General features: G+C 34.4%; 5 protein-coding genes across 8 annotated transcripts in view; 4 read left to right on the top strand and 1 right to left on the bottom strand.

Moving 5' to 3' along the window:
- Nucleotides 1-22,977, top strand: part of LOC129786413 (calcium-transporting ATPase sarcoplasmic/endoplasmic reticulum type) — a 642,650-nt gene that overhangs the window by 73,988 nt on the left and 545,685 nt on the right. The window lies entirely within an intron of this gene.
- The window catches only part of LOC129786498 (3'(2'),5'-bisphosphate nucleotidase 1), a 1,077,868-nt gene that overhangs the window by 535,053 nt on the left and 519,838 nt on the right, over nt 1-22,977 (top strand). The window lies entirely within an intron of this gene.
- Nucleotides 3,496-5,300, top strand: LOC129786496 (solute carrier family 25 member 44). Of its 2 annotated transcripts, none has more exons than XM_055821578.1 (3): nt 3,496-3,747; nt 3,829-4,701; nt 4,772-5,300. In XM_055821578.1, exons 2-3 carry the CDS (start codon nt 4,062-4,064, stop codon nt 5,089-5,091), a joined length of 960 nt encoding a protein of 319 aa, XP_055677553.1. In that variant the 5' UTR covers nt 3,496-3,747; nt 3,829-4,061; the 3' UTR covers nt 5,092-5,300. The 2 variants fall into 2 exon arrangements, with proteins under 2 accessions (XP_055677553.1, XP_055677554.1); XM_055821579.1 differs by having other exon boundaries at nt 3,506-3,733.
- Nucleotides 6,852-13,238, bottom strand: LOC129786420 (cytoplasmic aconitate hydratase-like). Its single transcript, XM_055821442.1, has 7 exons — nt 13,103-13,238; nt 11,767-11,859; nt 10,185-11,084; nt 9,881-10,098; nt 8,593-8,855; nt 8,173-8,515; nt 6,852-8,108 (listed from the first exon to the last, which is right to left on the bottom strand). Exons 1-7 carry the CDS (start codon nt 13,107-13,109, stop codon nt 7,230-7,232), a joined length of 2,703 nt encoding a protein of 900 aa, XP_055677417.1. The 5' UTR covers nt 13,110-13,238; the 3' UTR covers nt 6,852-7,229.
- On the top strand, nt 14,285-22,722 carry LOC129786466 (regulator of G-protein signaling 7). Of its 3 annotated transcripts, none has more exons than XM_055821535.1 (5): nt 14,285-14,469; nt 18,769-19,122; nt 19,246-19,677; nt 20,232-20,758; nt 20,880-22,722. In XM_055821535.1, the coding sequence occupies exons 2-5, from the start codon at nt 18,991-18,993 to the stop codon at nt 21,205-21,207; spliced, it is 1,419 nt and encodes a 472-aa protein (XP_055677510.1). In that variant the 5' UTR covers nt 14,285-14,469; nt 18,769-18,990; the 3' UTR covers nt 21,208-22,722. The 3 variants fall into 3 exon arrangements, with proteins under 3 accessions (XP_055677510.1, XP_055677508.1, XP_055677509.1); XM_055821533.1 differs by having other exon boundaries at nt 14,286-14,469; nt 18,772-19,122; XM_055821534.1 differs by lacking the exon at nt 14,285-14,469 and adding an exon at nt 18,584-18,605 and having other exon boundaries at nt 18,772-19,122.

Below are 22,977 nucleotides of genomic sequence, written 5' to 3'. Positions count from 1 at the left end.
TTCCCCTCAAGATGAATATTGCGAGGAAAATTTCTTTGGGTTACCTCATTCAAATGGGGATTCTGTAAAATCTTCAAATTGTGGCCCCTTTGCCGTTTGTCTCTATTTCATATACCTAATATCTATATTACTTGCGGAAAATTGTATATAGCAAAATTGGGAAATTTGTGTCACCGACGGATTTTTTAAGCTCCATCGTTTTATTCAATTAATCTTACGAATTGAAAATTAACTATGTAGGATATATGAGAATAAAAAACTGGTTTTATGTATAATTTTATTGGATTTCCCAACACTAAAAATTTGATTTAGGATCTTTAATTAGGAATTTAAAAATATAAGGGATGATTTAGTAAATTTGGAAACTTTTCCTAATTACTTTTCAAATATTCTTCAAAGTAATACAATTTTTAACACGGTCAGTAGCTTTTTAAAAGCTTAAAGCTTTAATTTGCGTTATATAATTTTTTTATATAATTTATTTATTGAGTTAATGCCCAAAAGTACAAAGAAACTATAGTAGGGGAGGGCGGGGCTAATCAAGTCACTTAAGGGTTTGGAAAAAGCTTAAAATATCATATTTCCTAGCTAGATAGAACAAAATGATCTGAGAAAGAGTTGTAGGGCAAGAAATATCCTAAAGAATTGAGCTATACATTTTGCTTTATCTGTTTGGGAAATATGATATTTTGAGCTTTTTCTAAACCCTTAAGTGACTTTTTTAACCCCGCTCTCCCCTAAGGATATAAAGAAATTTTTTTTCATTAATTACTCATTTAAAATTAATTTATTTATCTTGATTCTAGTGCCAATCTATGTATCTAGAAGAAATCAAGATCCTAATATTTTGACTCGAGAATGTTGGCTTTTTGTTTTGTAATCAAACTTTTATTTAAATCGAGAAACGTAAATTTGAATTTTAAAAATGCTCAAATGAAAACAAAAAATTGTTAAAATATTTTTGATAAAACTTTTTTTGAACAACATTCGCCTGCTATATATCCATAAAGAAACCGTGGCCATTTTCCACGTTTTCCCAGGCGTCAATTGATTTTTCCCGGAAGTCGTTTAGCCGGCAAATTTTAAATATTTTATTATTTTTAATATTTACTTAAATAATTTGATTCCTTTTAAATTTAGATAAGGACTTAGTTCTTGTATAAAATTATGTATTTAATAAATAATGCCTTGTTTGCTACAATTTAAAAAGAGCTTTTATACCTTTTAAACCCAATCTAAAAACATAGATTAAAACATAGTTAGTAAAATGGTTTAAAAAATGGTCTAACTTCCTTAAAATAACAGCTGGTACTAATTTAATTAAATACAGTTTAAATTTTTCACTTTTTTCTAAAGATGATGGAATTAATTTTTCTTTTTTTTAATCCTAAAATTATCACTTTTCACAAATCGAGGGTTGGAAAATACACTATACTAAGTCGAGTTAGTATAGTATATTTTTAACGCATTTTTCGATAGCTTTTGATGTCCTTCATCTTCCCTCAAAAGGACAAATTCGAATATTTGTTCCCTACAAAGTTACAGCGAAAACTGTAAAAATTTTTACATAAGAAGCAATGTAAATCTCAAACTTCAAATCGCTCTCCTGAAAATCAACAAAAATGAGTTAGTATAGTATATTTTCCAACCCTCGAAATCTCTAGATTAAAAAAAAATACTTGAAAAAACAAATTAAAAAAAGTTAAACAAATCAAACACAATGAAACTTACAATTTTCACAATATCATCCGTAATATTTAATTGTGAATCAATATTATTCATTTTATTCAATTCCTTTCAACTGAAAAAAAGATTTTTTCTACAATTTTCTTTTTCACTTCACTTTAATTGCAATTTTAATGATCACTTCACAATTGATTTAACTTTCACTATTTGAGCGTGTTTAACTTGGAAAATGTCTCAGGATGAACTGAAGGATAGTCGCCCTTCTTGGGAAGTTTGCGAGGAAAATCAAGCTATTGTGAAATTGAGTTTGCAACCGAGGGAGGAGCCATGTGCTCGGAAAATGCTTGAAATGCTATGATTGCGCAAGTTGTATTGCAATAGGTACCGCCCCCTCTGAAGAGTTGTTATGGTAATTTTAACATATAAATTCATAATGTTAATCGGTAAATAGATAATAATGGCGCTGTGTTTTTGCCTTTCTCCTTTATTCGCCCCGTGTATGATTTTCAAAGAAAAATATTAGAGGGAGATGCGAAGCTTTAAAAACAATGCAAATTCATCCTTTATTGTACACAACAAACTTCAATAAAATAAGCTTCCAACCCGGTTAATGGGAGAATGTTATAGATATTTTCTCATCACCTCATTTTCATTGAATTTCCTCCACATAATCAGTTTCAATTTAATACATAAATTAAAGTCCAAATCAATCAAGTCCTTCAAAGGAATTTTCCTCTAATACAAGGTTAAAATGTACATAAAATGAATAAAAGTTAATTCAAATAATTAATGAAGCATACCTAAGCATAATAAATTATGTACCAGTATATTATGTATGTTATGTATGTATCATATCAAAAGTGATTATTAATTTAAATGGGTGCTTTCTATAATGCAAATCGAGTAGATAAATGTGGAAATTCGGATTAAAATTTAGCTAATTTATTAAATTATTTCTGATTAAAAAAAAAACTTAAAGACTAATTTATAAGATAAATTAAATTTTAACATAAAATAGCTCTTGCTTGAATTTATATGGCATTCTTCCTAATGAATGGTTAATCTAGACATATTAATTGAGTAAATTCATCAAGAATATATCATTTACGCGGAATGTCAAAGTAACAAAAATATGAACATTTTTGCGATAAAAAGAAAGTTTTTTAACTACAAAACAAAAAAAATTCTGGTTAATTTCACCAGCAGATCTAAACGCATTTATTCCGACTAAAAGGACTAATAAGGAAAAGTATCTTTGGTTGTCTAAAAAATCATCCTAATTTTACACCAAAATCCCAACTTCGAATAGAAATCATGCTGACGAAAATTGCAAGGTTCATGGTAACTTTGGAATTTAATTAGGTATAATGGATATTATTTACTTAGCGTTTAAGAATAAGAAAAACTCATAATATGGAAAATGAAAAAAGGATCTACATTTTCAGATTCCTAGAAATTCTAGCTCTTCTAACACTTTTACCCAAACTTTTGTAAAAATTCTTATTCAGTCGATTTTTTTCGAATGTAAGACTGTAACATTCATCAGGCCTTGACACACATGGCAAATACATTTCCCATCTATTTTTTTTTTAAATTTTATAACAGAAAAACTTTACATTCTGATTTGCAAAAATAATTTGAACAATAAAATCAAAGTTGTTCAAAAATAATTTATTTTCTCAAAGAAAATAAAACTTTAGTAATTTTTCTCTGAAATTTTGCATGAAAGTGTAGAGTCGTCACGTGTATGAGCAATTTATGTATCTATATACGGTGAGATTACATAGCTCATACAACAATACCTAATTCAACCAACGATAGGTTTTATTTCGTTTTGACAAATCGACGAGAAAAAGTGTTCACAAAGTTTTTTTTTAATGTGATTTTTCATGGGAAAATATTAGAAGGACGTTTTTCTCTTTATCACTTTTTACACCAGTGCTATCATGAGCTGTTCTAGCCATCTTTCTTGCTCATCATCCACCTAGTCGTTGTGCATAAAATGTGCAGAAAAATGTTGTTTCTCAGCCCAGTGCATTATTATTATGTAAGAGTGTGGAGGTAAAAAAAAGAAATGCAAAAAAGGTGTTTATTTATTCTTTAGAATTAAATTTTAATTTTTTTTTGTCGTCTCTTTGGCAGATTCTAAGTATACTTTGGGATTTCCTGTGACTGTAGTGTAATGGCTGGAATGGATGTGGCAGGAAGTTGCAATGTGTGTTTCCATGCGGATGAGAATGTTGCCGTGATCATCTCGTAGTTTTTGATGAAATCAACCAAAAAAGTGACGAAATATTTATTTAGCATAGGGAATTGTTTTTATATATAGATAATATAAAATTCTGTGGATACGCGTGAGGGGATTATGCGATAAAATGTCCCAAGCAACAGACCTCGAGGGTGTGGAATTCCTCAAGACCATCGAATGGGAGATGATGGATAAGGCCAAGTTCTTCCCACTGAGTATGTTGAGCTCCTTCACGGTACGTTGCTGCCTGTACCCCCTTACTGTGATCAAGACGCAGCTTCAGGTGCAATTTCGGAATGATGTGTATTCCGGAATGCTGGATGCTGGGACAAAGATCTACAAGTCAGATGGGGTTTCGGGGCTCTATCGGGGATTTTGGATCTCTTCGGTGCAGCTCATCTCGGGGGTGTTCTACATCAGCACCTACGAGAGTGTACGTCACGTGCTGGGGCAGTATGGGGCAGGGCAACGCACAAAGGCTCTAGCAGCTGGTGGTTGTGCCTCTGTGGTGGGGCAGACACTTATTGTGCCCTTTGATGTCATCTCACAGCATATGATGGTGATTGGGATGCCGGCCACGGAGAAGGGTGGCCTCAATCCGCTAGGAATTAAGCCACAGAATGGACGCTTTAGGCTAGCAGCTGGCATTACCAAGGAGATTTACAGGCGGGATGGATTTCGCGGTTTCTATCGCGGCTACACAGCTAGTCTTATGGCCTACGTACCGAATTCTGCCCTATGGTGGGCATTCTACCATCTATATCAAGGTTGCATCAGTAGCATAATTATTTTTCTTATGATTTTTTTATTCATAAAGAAAATTCTCTCACTTAACAGACCAACTCTACAAAATACTGCCGAATTGGTCGTCTCATTTGCTAGTACAATGCATTGCGGGGAGCTTTGGTGGCTTCACAACAACTCTCATCACGAATCCTCTTGACATTCTACGGGCACGTCTGCAGGTGCAGCGCCTTGGTTCCATTCGGGTGGCCTTCAATGAGCTATGGGCCGAGGAGAAGATGAATATGTTCCTCAAGGGGCTCTCGGCACGTCTGGTGCAAAGTGCAGCGTTTTCATTTAGCATTATCCTAGGCTATGAGACAATTAAAAGGATATCTGTGAAGGAACAATACAAACATTTAGTTAAATGGTGAGCGAGAGAGAGAGAGAGAGCGTGTGAGAATCAACCCCTCCCCCTTTTCCTGTGTACAATACAATTTATTATTTTTTTGTATAGGCAAAGTCTTTCTTTTACGCATAACTTATATACACACAAAATGAGATAATAATTTTTCGTTTTCTAGTATGGCTTTGTTACTGTTCTCAGGAAGAAAAGAAAAATATAATGTGTAGAAAAAGTGTTGAGATTGTGTTTTATTATTATGCTCAAATGCCGGGAGACGAGGTCAAAGGTGAATTGATAGCACTTTGGTGGGATGATGTAAAAATGTTTATGAATTAGGATGTTGTGCTCTCTATCTTATAAGCTAAAAGGAGTTTATGCACGGGCCATATAAAAAAAATCCTCTATCGCAGAATAATTTTGACCCATTTCATCTTGTAGAGAATCTAAAAACATTGAAGAATCGCGAGAGAAACTCCTTAAAATCAACTGGGATCACGTAGAAAAATGCAGAAAAAGATTGCCAAAAAGTTCAAATATTGCGACGCCATTTGCAGTTTTTGTCCCTCTAAAAAAATGTTTCAAAACTTTTTTGAATACTAATTGTCACTCATTTTTCGCTGAGGTGTTTTCTTTTTCAAATTAATAATAAACATATATTACAAGAAAATTGATCAGGCCAAGGCGGCCAAGGCATGGAGACCAGCTGTAGCGCCGGTTAAGTACGTAAATAAAAAATGTTTCAAAACAGTTTTGCAGCATTTTCCGCGGAGGCTTTTTCTTTTTCCAAGGGGATGGTATAACCTCATTTTCTGTAAAGAAAAGTCACTTTTTGTTGAACAAAATGTATGAGGAATTCTCGAATCTCGATCAATCTCGACCGATTCTCGAAAAAAACTTTAACTTTTTTTATATTAATAAGTCAATCCGGATGATGAGATAGGGATTAATCGAAAGCTAATTAAATGTATTTTTCATTGCAAGTGGAATTGTGCAAATTAATCCCTTCATCTGATCGAAAGAGACCGCTGCGTCACGAAAAGTACTGATTTCTCGGGGTTGGGCATCCCCCTGTCTTTCAAATTAATTTGACATAATTTCTTGTAGTAAATGTTCATTGTTAATTAAAAAAAAACCCGCGGAAAATACACGACAAGTGTATAAAAAAGTTTTGAAACATTTTTTAGAGGGGTCCCGACTTTTGATCAGAAAAATCTGCTTTTGATCAGGTGAATCTGCACACCACAGCAGCATATTTACATGATCATTTTCAGATTTTTCTGATCAAAGTGGCATATTATGATGATCATTTTGTCATATTTTAATGATCATGAAACAATTTCACTGTTCAATCGTTAATTATCCTGATTTACAGCTTATTATCCTGATCAAGTGTCTATTTTCCTGACCAAAATGGCAAGTTTTTCTGACAAAATGGAACATTCCTCTTCGAATTGGAACATTTTTATGATCAAAATGGATCATTCTTCTGACCAAATCGGAATATTCTTCTTATCAAAAGCAGATTCTCCTGAACAAAAGCAGAATTTTCTGATCAGATGTTTTGATCTTTTTTAGAGGGATAAAAACTGCAAATGGCGTCGCAATATTTGAATTTTTAGAAAATCTTTTTGTGCATTTTTTTTTCTATGTGATCCCAGTTGATTTTAAGGAGTTTCTTTCTTATTCTCTACAAGATGGAATTGATCAAAATTGTTCTGTGATAAAGGAAGTTTTTACATGGCTCGTGCATGAACTCCTTTCAAGGAATTTTTAGGAAAATCAAAAGAATTTTTTTCATTTTTCTTGAAATACTTTTATTACAAATTGCCAGAAAAAAATTGTATAAAATCCCAAGCCTTTACAAATCAATCAAAAAAATAAATTCTTCACTAATCGCAAGAAAGAAAATTCATGCGAATGGCCTTTCAACAAACTAACAATCATCGTGAGTTAGTAATTAAATGAAATTGCTTTTTCTCCATTATCTCTCTGAGGCTATTTTTTTAACAAAACTTTCTATCAAAAAATATATTATAACAATTTGAGTTATTTATTTGCCATCATTGCCAACATTTTCCATTTAAAATAATATTGCTATCCTCACTAAATAACTACAAAAGTTACAAATACAAAAAGAAATGAAAGAGAAGAGAAAATGATAAATTCTTAATCAAGCATTTTGCGGATCATGTAGTTCAAGATCCCTCCATTGCGGTAGTACGTTAGATCCACTTCTGTGTCGAAACGCACGAGAACTTGGAATTTCTTCCCGCAATTTGTTTCAACGGTAATTATTTGACCCGGCTTGCAATCATCGGGAATGGCAATGTTGAAGATCTCCCTGCCCGTGAGGCCAATTGTATCGGCATTCTGTCCATCGAGGTACTGCAGTGGAATGATACCCATCCCGACGAGATTCGACCGATGAATCCTCTCGTAGGACTCCGCAATGACAGCCCGTATGCCCAGCAAGTAGGGCCCCTTGGCTGCCCAATCGCGACTTGATCCACTTCCATAGTCCTTCCCCACGAGTAGGATGAGCGGTGTCATCTCCTTCCCATACTGCTCAGCACAGTCGAAAACATCCAATTCGGTATTTGTTGGAATGTGCAGAGTCCTCGGTCCGGGATTGGGTACGAGTTTATTAACCAAGCGAATGTTGGCGAATGTCCCTCTGGCCATTATTGCATCATTCCCACGGCGAGATCCGTAAGAGTTGAAATCACGTGGAGTGAGGTTCTTCGAGGCGAGATACCGTGCAGCTGGACTATTCCGGGCAATGGAGCCAGCTGGAGAGATATGATCCGTGGTCACGGAGTCGCCCAAGAAGAGGAGAACCCTGGCACCGACAATGGGACGATTTGGTGGCAGCTCGCGGGTCATTTCCTCAAAGAATGGTGGATGCTTGATGTACGTTGATTCCCCATCCCATGGATACAGCTTTCCCGTTGGTGCCTGCAGTGCTTGCCATGCTGATGATCCCATTTCAATTTTCCCATAAACTTCCTGGAACATTGCTGGAATCACGTACTTTTGCTCAACAGCCTGAAAATTAATTTTATTTCATTAAATGTTATAGAAATTAATTTTAAATTAAAAAGATTTTTACATGAATTTCCTGTCGTGTTGGCCAGATATCCCTGAGGAAGACCTTTGATCCATCAGGCCTAGTTCCCAGGGGATCCTTCTCAAAGTCAATATCCACTGTTCCTGCAATAGCGTAGGCAATCACAAGGAGAGGGCTGGCTAGGTAATTGGCCCTGGTGTTGGGATGAATGCGACCCTCAAAGTTCCTATTCCCCGAGAGGACTCCTGCGCAAACCAGGCCATTCTTCTCAATCACATTCACCAGATTCTCCTCCAATGGCCCTGAATTTCCAATACACGTCATACAGCCATAGCCAACAACATCGAATCCAAGAGTTTCCAGTGCTGGAATCACACCAGATTCCCTGAAAGAAAAAAAATATTAATTTGAAAATTACACTGCATGCCAGTTCTGGAGATGAAAAAAAGTGGGATGAACTACTTGAGATAGTAGGTGACAACACCAGAGCCAGGTGAGAGAGATGTCTTAATGTACGGGGCGACCTTCAGGTTCTCATTGACGGCTTTCTGTGCCAGCAAACCCGCTCCCAGCATTACGGAAGGATTGCTGGTGTTGGTACACGAGGTGATTGCAGCAATAACCACCGATCCATGCCTGAGGGAATAGGTTTTTCCATCGGACCAGGTAAACTCCCCACTTGCCGAAAGTGAGTCCGGATTGAGTTCAAAGCCCTTGAAGCCAATCTATTAGGGAAGAGTGAGAGAGAAAGAGAAATTTTTCAAAATTTCTTAAATACCCAACCATTCCCATTGAGAGCTTTTCTGGCCATTGAAAGAGTTCCTCCAGTGAAACTGGAAATTATTGAGAAATTTACTTTTTTGGGTGTGTAGGGAAAAGAGAAGAATTCGAAGCGCATTATAAAAGACACCACAAATGGCGGGAATATTTCAGTATCAGCAAAACACTGCCTTTTGCATTGTGGTGTGTCCAACGCGACACGGAGAAAGTTGGTGATTGTGCAGAAAATTCAAATTGAAAATTGAGACAATTTATCGTCAATTTGAGGAGCTTATTGTGGAAGTCTTGCAAAATTCTCTTTCATTTTTTTATCAATCAAAAATAATTCAATCACACTGCAACTTTTGAGCGATTGGCGATCTAGTCGTTAATTTAATTGAGAAGTGACTAGAACGAACACTCGCGCTCAAGAATTGCAGACTATCAACCCCGCGGAAAAACTCTTTAAAATTCTTTCTTAATCCCTCTTTTGTGGACTTGAATATTTTGTTGAATTTGTATTAAAGGAACTCCTGCTGTGATGTTGATTATTTGAAACATATCACAGTAGTTGTACTTTAATGCCGATGCAATGAAATCAGCATAAATTCTTCTTTTTCTTTTAACGAATAAAAAGTTTAGTGGTACATAATCATACTCTATACATAATTATGCGATTAACTCAGTCCTGTTGGTGTAAAAGAGATTTAATATTCATCACTGGGCTTAGTTTATCGCATAATGGAAATGCTATCACACACAATGACTAAGTTAATCAATCTTATCGAGCTTTTAGTTGAGCTTTTTGTGCTTTTTTGTGGTTTGGATTTATCTATTTTGTGGTAAAAACTATTATTATGAATGAAAATTATTTCTTGAATTTCAGTGCAAGATGAAGAATTTATTTTTGAAAATAATATTAATAGGGGAAACTTGGGCAAAGTAGTTTAATTTACATAAAATAGTTTAGTCTTTTTTGGGTCTAACATACCTTATTGGTGAGGCAGGATCTAAAATCAAGCTGCATCTCACTAACAGCAACACGATCATGTGGTCGTTTTGGTCCAGAAACAGATGTAACCACCGTAGAAAGGTCCAATGTGACAATTTTAGTATAATGAGGATCTTGAGCAGCATTCCCATAGTCCCGGAGTTGCTTGGTAGCTTCCAAATACTTGAAAATTACATTGATCTTGTCATCTGATCTGTCTGCAAGAACACAACATACAAAAAATTACATTTTTATCAAACAATTCAACAAAATAATTACTTCACATTTTTTTTCATATCATTACTTGTTTGCTTAAGATAGGCGAGAGAATTCTTATCAACGGGGAAGAAGCCAACAGTTGCCCCATATTCGGGACACATGTTGCTGATTGTAGCTCTGTCGGCGATACTCAATTCCTCAACACCGGGCCCAAAGAACTCCACGAATTTCCCAACAACACCAATTTGACGTAAATGCTTCGTGATGGTCAACACGAGATCCGTGGATGTGGCCAGAGAGCTGAGTTTGCCAACGAGTTTGTAGCCAATAACTTCGGGGAGGAGCATAGAAATTGCCTGACCCAGCATTACGGCCTCAGCTTCAATACCCCCAACACCCCATCCAAGAATTCCGAGCCCATTGATCATTGTTGTGTGGGAATCTGTACCAACAACACTATCGGGGTAGAGTACCTTTGCCCCATTGACGGGATCCTCAAAGACTACACGGGCAAGGTATTCCAGATTCACCTGGTGCACAATACCCGATCCCGGTGGTACAATCAGCATATTATTGAATGCCTTGGCACCCCACTTGAGGAATGTAAATCTCTCCTTGTTCCGTTCAAACTCCAAATCTTGATTCTTGGTTAGGGCATCGGGTGTACGTGAAAAATCCACCTGAACGGAATGATCAATCACCAAATCAGATGGACAAATTGGATTAATCTTGTTGGGATCACCCTTTAGCCGGAGGACGGCATCGCGCATTGCTGCAAAGTCAACAACAGCCGGTACTCCTGTAAAATCCTGAAGGATCACACGAGCTGGCTTAAATGCAACTTCCACCTCCTGTTTATTCGCATCATCCCCCTTGATTCCCTTCCACGATAGAATGCTCTGCACATCTTTCTCCGTGACTTGGAAGTTATCACAATTCCGGATTGCAGATTCCAACAGGACACGTATTGAGAAAGGAAGTTGGTCTAGAGAGAGAGAATAAAAAAATTTGAATAAACAATTTAAAAATTCTTTCAAAGATTGAAAGCTTTTCTTAATTAAAAAAAAAATAAAAAATTTAATAATCAATTTAAAATTCATTCAAAGATGAAAAGCTTTTCTTAATTAAAAAAAATCTTTTAGGGCTTCTAATATATTTTCTAATAAAAAATTTAATAAACAATTTAAAAGTCATTCAAAGATGGATTTCTTAATTTTAAAAAATCTTTTTGGGCTTCTAATAATTTTTTTTAAATAAAAATTAAAAATTTGTGAATTTTTAATGGATTTTTATGTTGGTCTTAGAAGTTTTAGGGATGAGGAAGTACCTAAAAATTCTGTAGTATTTTTGGAGTATAAATAAATATTCTAAATAAATCAATTTTTAGAAATTTTATTGTCTTACGATTTTTTTAATGATAAAGTCATGATTTAAAATATCGGATAATTTCTAAATATGTAGGCCTGATGGAAACGTCTCTCAAAATATCGAATTTCAATTAAATAGATTAAAACCTCCATCTCTCATCAAATAAAAAAATTAAAGCCCAAACATCCATAAATAATTAAAATTCCTTCATTCTACGGTCTAATGAGCTCAATTTTAATTTTACTGCATTATTCATAATGAAATTATTTTTTTAACAATGAAATAAATAATAAACTTACCGAATTCAGCCCCCAATGATGAGATATCGTAGAAAACATAGTCTTGGTTGTTGATGGAAATTTTGCGCTCCAAATGCTTGAATGGGTTTGGCTCTGGAACAAAAGTGTAAACAATTCAATTAATTTACTTGTCCCCCTTGGTTACAAAATCCACACATCATTAGCGGATACAGAACTGACAAAGTCAATGGCCAGTGAGTGGAACTATGTGTACAGTTTATGTTGCCGTTTCATTACATAACTCCCTCACTCAAAGTCAATATCAACACCAATTTCACCATGCTTTGCTCATATCGCCACAAATTACATTATTTTGTGTGATGATCATACTCATACCATGGGCTTAGTATGGAAATTCTGGTTAATCATTGGCTTTCCAAAATTTTGCCTCTCAACACCGCTATAAATTGCATAATCCATGCTCGTATGGAGCTACATTATCACGAGCAATTGAACTTATAGTAGGTCAATGGGGAGCTTGCAAATATATAAATTTATATAGGGACAAGAGCTTATCAAAATCGCCCCATATAGTTTATAAATGTAAAAATAGTTGCAAATTAGGCTTGAAGCAATTTTTAAAATAAACTCAAATGAGTCGGTGAAATTTTTGCATTAAACCCAAATGCAGTTCCGGGAACAATACCGGCTACCGGGCGCCTCCATCGAGTTAACTAATTTCTCCAAAATTTTCTCCGCATTTTACTTTCTCTTGAAAAAAAATATTTTTTCGGGTTAATTTGGATTCCATGCGTCTGGGAAAGATAAATAATTTTCTTCATTAAAATTCTAATAAGCCTAATAAGAATTTCAAATGCTCTTTGTATGCATAGTATTTTGGCCAGATGGTCTGTTGCGTAATAGTTTTTCCTTCGTCGAAATTTGAGGTATTGCCGGGGGCTCTAGCAGAGGGCACATTCCCCAAATTGTCAGCCTTCACAGCATAATTGGCTGAATATTTAGATCATGCAATTATGTTGCCAATCATGCACCTGAAATCTTCAACATTAACACTTTGTGCGCTCTGATAAAAAAACCCATCCCAATAATATCGCGCCAATACCTAAAGAATACACCTAATTGTGGGTATTTGTGCAAAATTATGCGATAGTTTGACCTTCAGAGAATTTTTTAAACGTGTTAAATACACTGAGAAAAGATGAGAACGAATAAATTTCGCCAAGAGGCTGAAACTCGAAGAAAATCTTGATAACACCTTCTCCCAATGAGTGTGCCACTTTGGCGACCTTCTAAAATTTCGACGCACAAACACTTAATTTTGATAAAATTTTTAAATAAAAGATAAAATTCTAATGAAATAAATGCAAATACTTACGTGCCATTGCGGTTAAAATTGCGCTCACAGAAGGAAATTCAGAAAATGCGAAAAACTGAAAAAAGTCACGTATTTACGTGCTGGTTTAGGCGGAGGGTACAATGTCAAAAGCAGAATTGCCAAACCAAGAGGCTAGCAAGTGTTGTGATTTAGTGTTGGGATGGTTGTACGAAAAGCTGTTATACGTGAGGCACCCACAGAGCGCTTAGCATGAAATTCAGTTGAGTTTGATTTTAACTGTAGTTGTAGCGGTAGACAGAGAAAATCTCATACAAATTGTTTCTTTATTTCTTCTTTTTGTGAAGAAAAATTTACTTTAAATATTCCGAGAGGTGGTTCTAATAAAAATTATCTTTTTAATTATTTATTGATCGTAATTTTAGGTCTTCTAGTAACTGGGATTCTTACTTCTTATTCTTAGGACCTTGGTAAGGTGATGTCTGGGATATTTTTTAGTACTACACAGTAGAATAAAGCAATTTATTAAGCAAAAGATAATTTAATTTATTTATTCAATTTATTTCAATTTTTAAAAAAATAAATTTATGTTAAGGAAATAGAGTTTTCATTATCCTTTTAACTAATTTTTATGTAGGACTGTAGAGATATTTAAAGCAATGAAGAAGGTATTTAAAAACTCTCTCAAAGTTTGTTCTATGCCCTAAATCACAGACAAGAAATTTTGTAATCAAAATTAAAATAAAAAAAAAACAAATTATAAATTAACAAAATAAGATATTTTTCCAAGTTCGTAAAATTATTATGTTTATTTTATAATAATATCCTTTTTTAAACGAGATTTTTATAAACTTCTAACAAAGTTATTTTTGAAGTATTTTGAAGAATTATTTGCTTGAATATTTTCTAAGAAATATTTCTTTTAAATATGTATCACTTAATTTATTCTCCTAAATTGGTTTTAGTACCGAATTATAAAGGATAAAATCACGTAATCTCTAGAGAAGTAAAGAGCACACCAAATCAACACACATAGATCCTTAAAAATAATATTAAAAAATAAATAAATTTTTATGATTTTTAAGCAATAATTTCCAAAGTTTTTATTCCAACTGTATTCATTTGTTGCATTTCAAATAAATTCTTTTGACTCGCTGTGTTCTAATTTTATGTTTCAAATGCATAAATTTTATCTCAGCTTCTGCGCATGCTTACTGATAACATAGAATGATTCTGAGAATGTGTATATTGTGCTCTTGTCAAAAACTTTCCTGCGTCTCTGAAATTCTATAAGTTAAAATTCACAAATTTCTTCGGCAAAAGTGTCACAAATGTGGGTATTTGTCCAAAGAGCTGTTCCACCATAAATACCATCTCCAACATCGATTCTTCCCGCACAAAATTCAATGGTAAATTCCTTCTATTTGTTGTGAATACCTATAGCTATGTACATGTACTCACGCCTATCAATATTGATTGAAATGAATTTTGAAGGATTTCTCTCGTAAAAAAATCCGCATTCTTACCTCTTCTTGTAAGATTTGGAAGCTTTATATCTGAGAGGATTAAGGGATGTGATGAGAATTTGCATTTTGCAGAAGAAATATGTTTAATAGTGCATGCAAATGTACATAAAAGGAAAATATGTAATCAAATATTGAGGACTGAATGGTAATATTTCAGTGGTAATTTTGCAAATTAGGCTCTCCTTGGGACACTTCCCCTTCGTGATGAATGGTAGCAATTGGTCGAATTTTGCATTTTAGAGCAGGAAATTAGACCCAAATGGGAAATTGTATAGTGCTTGGGATTTGCAAACAAGTGTGGAATGATAAATCCTCAACGGCTATAATTAAAGGTGTTCTCGCTCCTGATGGGAGAATTTTCCAAATCCACCCATGTGGAGGATAAAATATCCTATACTATCTATGCAAATATATAACACACAGTGAAGAATATATAGAGAGAAATGCTTTATATATAGGTACATTGAACGATTACACAGGTGAATGAATTTATAAGTCGATATATTGTTGTGCTCAGAGCAGCCCTTTTTGTTTCTCCATTCTTCTTTATTATTACACCGGATTAATCAATTTCCTGTATACATCAGCGTCAGATATAATTCACTATAAATTATATAAATGCACACTATTTGCCACGATTTATTCCTTTCTTTTGTATTTTCACTCGCTTTGTTTGGTGGCACGGAAGTTTTTCGTACTATTCGGAGCAAATATTTTGTAAATTTTTTTTCGTCTGCCTCTCTTTTGCTACCTATCCTTGTTTTTTCCCAAAATGGGTCACCCAGGATATTTGTTAAAAGACTATCCTTGCATGCATGCATATCCCAACTATTGCCCAGGGAGATTTGCATATTTCAAAAGCGTGAAATTTAATTTAATTTTCATGTATATATTGGAGAATACATACATACATGTAGAAATATAACGTTTGGTTGATACATGAGAATATATTTCACATGAGGAGATGTACAAATTCGAATAAATCTCCTGAGATATTGCAAAATATTAATTCTCCAACTCATATTTTATTGAATTTACTTTGCACAAAATTCAATAAATTCCATCTAATATTCAATCAACTTAAGTAGAAAATTTCTTTTTTCTCTTCTGGAAAATTGAAAAGTTTTTCAGAGACTTGCCATGAAAGTCATATAATTTTAAAAGCAAAATGAAATTGAGTATAATTTTGTGAATTTATTTAAAAATTGATGAGAAATTTTTCCCAAAAATTCAGTTGGGTATTGAAGTTTTTAATAAATTGCAAAGTTTCTGCTCACTTTCCAACAAAAAAAAACATTTCTTTCACTTTTAATAAAAATTGATTGAATTTGATCAACTAATGGCACTTTAATAGTTTCCGGAGTCTTTTTAAAAAAATGATTTCGAGATTTTTTTTCTTGTTCTTTTTTAAGAAACCTCAAAATATATAATCTAATTTATTTTGGGGTAATTGTTTTCCTGACATTTCCCTTTGACCATAAAGAAAATGTACTGGTAAGCTGACCAAGCTTACGAGAGCTGTGTTTCTTTCAGTGTACCAATTTTGTGAGAGCAAACTATAACGCAAATTAATTTAAATACGCGCAAAGTCGGGAAAAGTTGAAAAGTCATCCCCCAAGAAATCTTTAAAACTACATATCTCGGGAACGGCTCCATAGATTTTCGAGTTTGAGCTATCGTTGGAAAGGTCTTAACCTCAACTATAATATATTAAAATATGAAGTAAATCGATAATGGCATTTTCGAAATATTCGAGTTCGAAATTTTCGAAAATTTTGATTTTGACTAAAGCGCCTCTCGCGGTCATTTCTCGAACTTGCAATGTTCTAGACATTTGTAGGGTTTCTCGAAACCTTTCATTTGCGCTTGAGTTGATCGAAATCGGACTTGTAGAACCCGAGATATGACATGCCAACTTTGGAAGGCTATATCTCGAGAACGGCGACATAGATTTTCTTCATTTTTGGCATGGAGCTAGATAATATGGTCAGCTATAACATATCCAAAAATGAAGCAAATCGATAATGGCGTTTTCGAGATATTCATCGAAAACTCATCGAAAATTTTCATTTCGATTTTTGGCCCCCTAGCGGTCATTTTTGAAACTTCGTATGTTCTAGAGAGTTGTAGGGTTTGTTGAGAGCTTTCATTTGACCCCAGGTTGATCAAAATCGGTCAAGCCGTTTTCGAGTTATGGTCGATTTTCGATGAAAAATTATGGCGGCCATATTGACTAAACGGCTTGACCGATTTTCGAAAATGAGGTATCATTGGAAAGCTCTTAATGTCCCCTACAACATATAAAAATTTCAGATTTTTAGCTATTACAGGGGCTGAGATATAGCGAAAACAAAATTTTGAGGTTATTCAAAATGGCGGACGGAGGGGTGGGGGGGTGGATTTGACCTCATAATCGGATGTCTTCCGGTCGATATTTAAACTTTGCCGTTTACCGCAAGTCTCTATCTATTACCGTTCTCTTGCAATTTAGCGTTGTACTACGGCCGGACGGACGGACGGACGGACGGACGGCCGGAAAAAATCTTATTTTTGGCGCATACGTTTTTTGGAATGTGGGGACCCTAATTCGTGCTCATCCCAAGTTTGAGTCCGATCTGACGACTTTCGATTTTGCTCGGTACACAAAAGCTGTGTCTGAAAGAAACACAGCTAACTCATTAACTGTGTTCAGAAAGAATTATTAATAGAATTTGACAAAGACTCTTGACAAAGAATACATTGAAGGAATGTAAACGCCCACTAATCATGAAAGGAGTTTATTCATTTTTAGAGTTCTTAAAATCATTGAAAGATAAAAAAAAAGTTTTTGTAGATTCCTCAAATGCATAATAGGGGTTGTTAAATTGTGAAAAAATTACATTTCTTTTCACTTCCTATACGGGAAAATTCAAATCTATTCACACAAAAAAGCTCAAGAGATTATCATTTGGAATACAGAAGCATATGCTCTATGAGGATGGTTTTTACATTTAATAATATTCCGAGCTTTCCCAGTAAATCTCAGTGCAAGATAGAAAATCTCTTTGGTTTTCCTTTAATGTTTCATGTTAATCTACAGTAATTGCCGTGTCTGGCGTGTACTTTATACAAAACGATGTCATGATAGATTATGCTCACAAAATGAATAAACTCCTTTACAGGAGCTTTCAAGTTGTAAGCACAAACTTCATGGAGGGTAAATGGCATTAATGTCGTACACTTTCCTGATACAATCACCATACTTTGTAATTACAGAGTGTTCACAAGAACGTTACAACATTTTGATACCTATACATATATAAAGATAATCTATCGACTAAATATATTTTCCAAAGCCCATCCCGGAAACTTCTGAATTTGGTTTCTTTGTAAATTTTAATTACAAATTTAATGGTTGAGTGAATTTGCTAAATTCTTCTAAATCGCCTAGAATACTTCTCAATGGGTGGTGGGTGATGGAATAAAGATATGAGCTTTGTACGAAACTTCTGCCGAACGGAATGTGGGGGTGGGAGGCAAAAAATTATATGTATAGCATATCGAATTTATCAAATGAGATTTTTTTTAATTTCACAACTTCAAAGAAAATTTAAATTTTGGGGCACAGAAATACTACAAAAGCCTTTCAAATAAAAATATCATTGAGTTGAAAACGAAAGCACGCGGGAAGTCAAAGGCAATGATGACGGATTTACGCCTTCCTCCTTTACCAAAGTTTTTAAAACACATAAAATATGAAATGATACAAAAAAAAAGTTGCGGCTTAAGTTGAATAATTCCTGCAACACGTTGCCCATTGGGGTTGGTTGACCGAGAATTTAATTACAAGTCCCAGAGAAAGTCAAATATTTGATGCTCAAATACCATTAGTTTTGTGCTCCTTTGAGCCACTTTTGCTTGGATAAATGTTAAAGTTTTAGTATAAAAGTTACAATTTTGAGACAGAATACGGAATTATGCTATTATATCTCTTGTCAGTGAGCTCTTGTTTCATTTTCATTATAATGAGAGGCTGAAAGGTAAACCGTGCACGATGAAGTTTTTGAAGTTCATAATATTGGAAGTTTGCAATTTGCAAATGACCCTGTTTGTAATGTTTTATTCATAGACATAATTCAGTTTCCGTTCTTAGTGAGTTGTATATGTACATAGGTACCTACTTATTGATTAATTTGCATTCAGCAGATATGCTGCTATATTAATTGATGGCACTTTTGGGGCGAATAAATGATACAACCACCAGATGCAACAGTTTGAGACACCATTGGCTCACAGATCTCTGGTAAATTATTCAAAAGAAATCTCCTCCAAGACTAAAGTTGGCATCACAATTGAATAATTAAAAGAGAGCAGCAGAGTGTGGATACACAGGAGGGAAAAAAAGAGAAAGATTTCCCCTCGAAAATGGTGACAATGACATCAGAAGCATCGGACAAAGGAAATACATCCAATGAGTCCAATACAGCGATTGTACCAAAGAAATATGTCACCATGGCTGGTGGGGAGGATGCACCCAACATATTGGTGTACAAAAAGGTATGTCCTTCCATATGTCAATGTACCAATGAATATTTAATTTCGTTCAGACACCATGGCCAAATTTCCATAACTTAAATGCTTCATGGTACCCTAATTTTGGATTTAAATTTGCACTTGTAGATGGAAGCCATTATCGAACGGATGCAGAGTGAGTCGGGAGGTGTTGCTGTGAGAACTATAAAAGCATTTATGAGTAAAGTGCCGTCTGTGTTCACGGGAGCCGATCTCATTGCATGGATAATGAAGAATTTAGATGTGGAAGATTTGAATGAAGCCCTCCATTTGGCTCACTTGCTGGCCTCCCATGGCTATTTATTCCCCATTGATGATCACATTTTGACCGTAAAGAACGATGGTACCTTCTACCGATTCCAAACCCCATACTTCTGGCCATCTAATTGCTGGGAGCCAGAAAATACCGACTATGCTGTGTACCTTTGCAAGAGAACAATGCAAAATAAGACACGATTGGAGTTAGCTGACTATGAAGCGGAAAACCTGGCTCGATTGCAGAAAATGTTCTCTAGGAAATGGGAATTCATCTTCATGCAGGTTTGTATGAGTCATAAAATTTTCATCTTCCCTCCCCCCCCCCAGCGAACGTGCCGTGAATTAGGGATTAGAATTAGTACGCGATATGGATTGAAAATGATAAGTAAATTACTATAATAGAGAGATTTTTTTTAGGAAAGGAAAGACGTCACGCTGGTCGTTGTATTGGGCATCCACTGTACCCTTTGAATCTATTAAAAAAGAAACCCTCAAATCCTTTGAGCAGTTCCCAATAAAAAAGGAAAGATTGAAAATTTAAATTCTTTATAAGTACAACAGGTTGTGGTGAATGTATTATATATAGCCAAACATTAAAAATAGCATACTAAAGTGTTTAGAAGGACGTGCTTTGATTTTTAAACAACATTTTGCGGGGGTTGTGTATAGGTTCAATGGGTTGAGTCCATTGAGTTTGTCTGTAACTCAAAAAATATTTTTTTTATAGATTTCGTGTGAGTTTTTTTTATTCAAGATTTCCATCATTTTTCAACCACAAAAAAAATTTAAATATCAATCATTTAACGTTTTTGTTTGCACATAAAATTTATTTTCAGGCTGAAGCTCAGAGCAAAGTGGATAAGAAGCGTGACAAATTGGAGCGCAAAGTTTTGGATTCACAAGAGCGTGCATTCTGGGATGTGCACCGCCCAATGCCGGGATGCGTAAATACCACCGAAATGGACATAAAGAAGGCATATCGTCGCGGTGGGTCCAGCAGTTTGGGTTCCGGCTCTGCGGGGGCAATGAGCAATAATCCAGTGGAACAGATGACCCGTACAATAGGATTACTGAAGCAGAGGATGGAAAGGCGTACAATTAAAATATCCAAAATAGCCGAGAGCTATATATCTTACTTTGAGCAATATAATGACTACGATTTTTTCATTACCACCCCCGAACTCCCTAATCCATGGCAGAGCGATAACACTGAATTGTGGGAGCAAGATAAATCAGCAAAGGAGGTACCACTGAGGCGGGTGAAGCGCTGGAGTTTTGGCTTACGTGAACTTCTCAATGACCCAGTTGGGAATGAGCAATTTGCAAAATTTCTGGAGAAGGAGTACAGCAGTGAAAATTTAAAGTAAATCCACACGCTTTTGCCCAAAAGGCATCCCCCATTCCTTGCTCTAACCCCCGTAAAACATCACAACTCACATAAATATTGATTGGACATCCTTTTCTTCCGTTCTTCCTTTTTGCAGATTCTGGGAAGCCGTACAAAATATGAAGACACTACCGCAGTCAGAAGTCAAGGAAGCCGCCCTCAACATCTGGAAGGAGTATATGGCCCCCGATGCCCCATGCCCCGTAAATGTCGACTCACGCTCCGTGGAGCTAGCGCGTGAGGCAGTTATGTCTACAGGTCCCATCAATCGATGGTGTTTCGACGTTGCGGCCGCTCATGTATACCACCTCATGAAGAGTGATTCATACTCGAGATATTTGCGATCCGATATGTATAAGGAAATCCTCAATGGATCGAAGAAGAAGGTAAAATCCATTCCCAACCTTTTTGGTGTCAAGCGCTAATTGATATATGGGGCTATAGATGCATTGATAAATCCTCTATATTTACTATTTGGATTACATTGTAGTTGTTTCGTTCACACAGTCATGTGTTGATGTGCAAATGATTACATGTAGGATTCAGGGTACAAAATCACAAACCATGTTTAATTGATTCATGTATTTGAGCTTTACCGCATACATACATATACATGCATAAATATGTTCTAAAATGCGATAGAAATGGAAAACATACCAAAAAAAACAACAGTTATAGGTACAACAAAAGCATAATATGCTTACTATTTATTTCATTTTTTTTTTTTAAATTATTTGTTGATGTGAGGAAAACCAGCCAATAATGAAAAAGATTATTTTAAAACAAGCTTATTTTCATTTCCATAAAAGAGAATAAGTCAAGTAAAAATTTAATTAATTTCACATTTAAATTTTAATTGGATTTCCAAAGAAATTTTTTATAGTAAAAGAAATTATTTCATTCACATTCTGATAGAGAAAGTCATAAACTGATAAATTTTTCAAGGTGTTTAACAAAAAATTTGCGTTCGTTAAAATGTCAAAGTGGACTTTTATAATTAAATAAAATCTTTCTTTATTAAATAACTATATATACACAAGTAGATTGTCGAGTTTTCAAATGAAAACTGATTTTTTATTCAGAGCCAATTTAAAAGAGATTTTCACTAAGAAAGCAAAATTGATTTGGAAATAAAATTGAATTTCCACCCACACCATTTAGTTTATTGCATAATAATAAGAGGGAAATGTGTGTCCCCGAGTTATTCATAGACTAAATTGCTGAAAGTAGAAATCGATTGAATTAATATCTCATTAACAACTTATTTTATACCACAAGGATTATCATCTTCCCATTATAATCATATGCATTTATGTAGTTTATTATTGAATTTTAAATAATTAACTTAACTATAGTTTTAGCTGTTATTATTGTTCCATTAGGTGGTGGAGATTGCTTTTAAAGGTAAAATTTATTGAAAAATGGGAAATAAATCAAATTACTTTTTATTGATTATTTTTTTTTGTATTAACTTTGGCTAGTTTTCCTTACATTTACCCACTGTTTTTGCAAAAAAAAAGTCCCCCATCCAGAATGCATCAGATAGTACGTTAATATTGTATACCAAGATATTCGAGACATACATTTTGTATCAAAACATCACAAACAGATTGCAAATTGCAATATTTAATTTTACCTTTCAGATTGATAAAAATGGAAGTAAATGAATAAAGTTCTTAAATTTATTTAGACAGCACTCTAATCTATTTAAAAAAAAATGTTTTTCCATTCAATTTTATTATTCTGTTTCATGGTTGTCTAGAATATCTTGACTATATATTTGCGTATCATACATAAAACATCATTCTACATAATAGAAGTAAAATGTGAAAAAAATTTCGAAATGAATATAAATGACACAAAATTAATTAGTAATCTACATATTGGGAAAATTATATGTTTAAAAAAATTGACCTAATAAATAATATCAAAGTAATGTATATTTGTATTTTTGAATTAACTTTGATGTAGTTTTGGATGAAAAATTGAATTTTGAAAGTTTCCCAAATCTCTTCCAAAATTCACAAAAAAGAGGTTCAATTAAATGGAATTACAGCAAAAATTAATTTAAACAAAACTACAGGATACGAGTTTATTGCATTTGCAAAGAAGAATTGCATTTTTATCATAATGAAATCTGGCTAATTTTAAATTTTTATATGTATAATAAAAAAAGTTGTATCGGATGTCATTCA

Source organism: Lutzomyia longipalpis, chromosome 1 (genome assembly GCF_024334085.1).
Source record: "Lutzomyia longipalpis isolate SR_M1_2022 chromosome 1, ASM2433408v1".
In the NCBI taxonomy this organism is placed as follows: Eukaryota; Metazoa; Arthropoda; class Insecta; order Diptera; family Psychodidae; genus Lutzomyia; species Lutzomyia longipalpis.
The sequence above is the reverse complement of the archived record's forward strand: the minus strand, read 5'-3'. Positions and strand labels throughout refer to the sequence as shown.

What these genes read in the sequence shown, in the direction of transcription:
- LOC129786496 (XM_055821578.1), top strand. Translation starts at nt 4,062, where the DNA reads ATGTCCCAAGCAACAGACCTCGAGGGTGTGGAATTCCTCAAGACCATC. An exon ending in ATTCTACCATCTATATCAAG is followed by an intron (nt 4,702 to 4,771) that starts GTTGCATCAGTA and finishes CTCACTTAACAG; the next exon opens with ACCAACTCTACAAAATACTG.
- LOC129786420 (XM_055821442.1), bottom strand. An exon ending in GATCCTGCCTCACCAATAAG is followed by an intron (nt 8,856 to 9,880) that starts GTATGTTAGACC and finishes CTTCCCTAATAG; the next exon opens with ATTGGCTTCAAGGGCTTTGA. An exon ending in GTTGTCACCTACTATCTCAA is followed by an intron (nt 8,516 to 8,592) that starts GTAGTTCATCCC and finishes TTTTTCTTTCAG; the next exon opens with GGAATCTGGTGTGATTCCAG.
- LOC129786466 (XM_055821535.1), top strand. Translation starts at nt 18,991, where the DNA reads ATGGTGACAATGACATCAGAAGCATCGGACAAAGGAAATACATCCAAT. An exon ending in ACATATTGGTGTACAAAAAG is followed by an intron (nt 19,123 to 19,245) that starts GTATGTCCTTCC and finishes TTGCACTTGTAG; the next exon opens with ATGGAAGCCATTATCGAACG. An exon ending in GGGAATTCATCTTCATGCAG is followed by an intron (nt 19,678 to 20,231) that starts GTTTGTATGAGT and finishes ATTTATTTTCAG; the next exon opens with GCTGAAGCTCAGAGCAAAGT.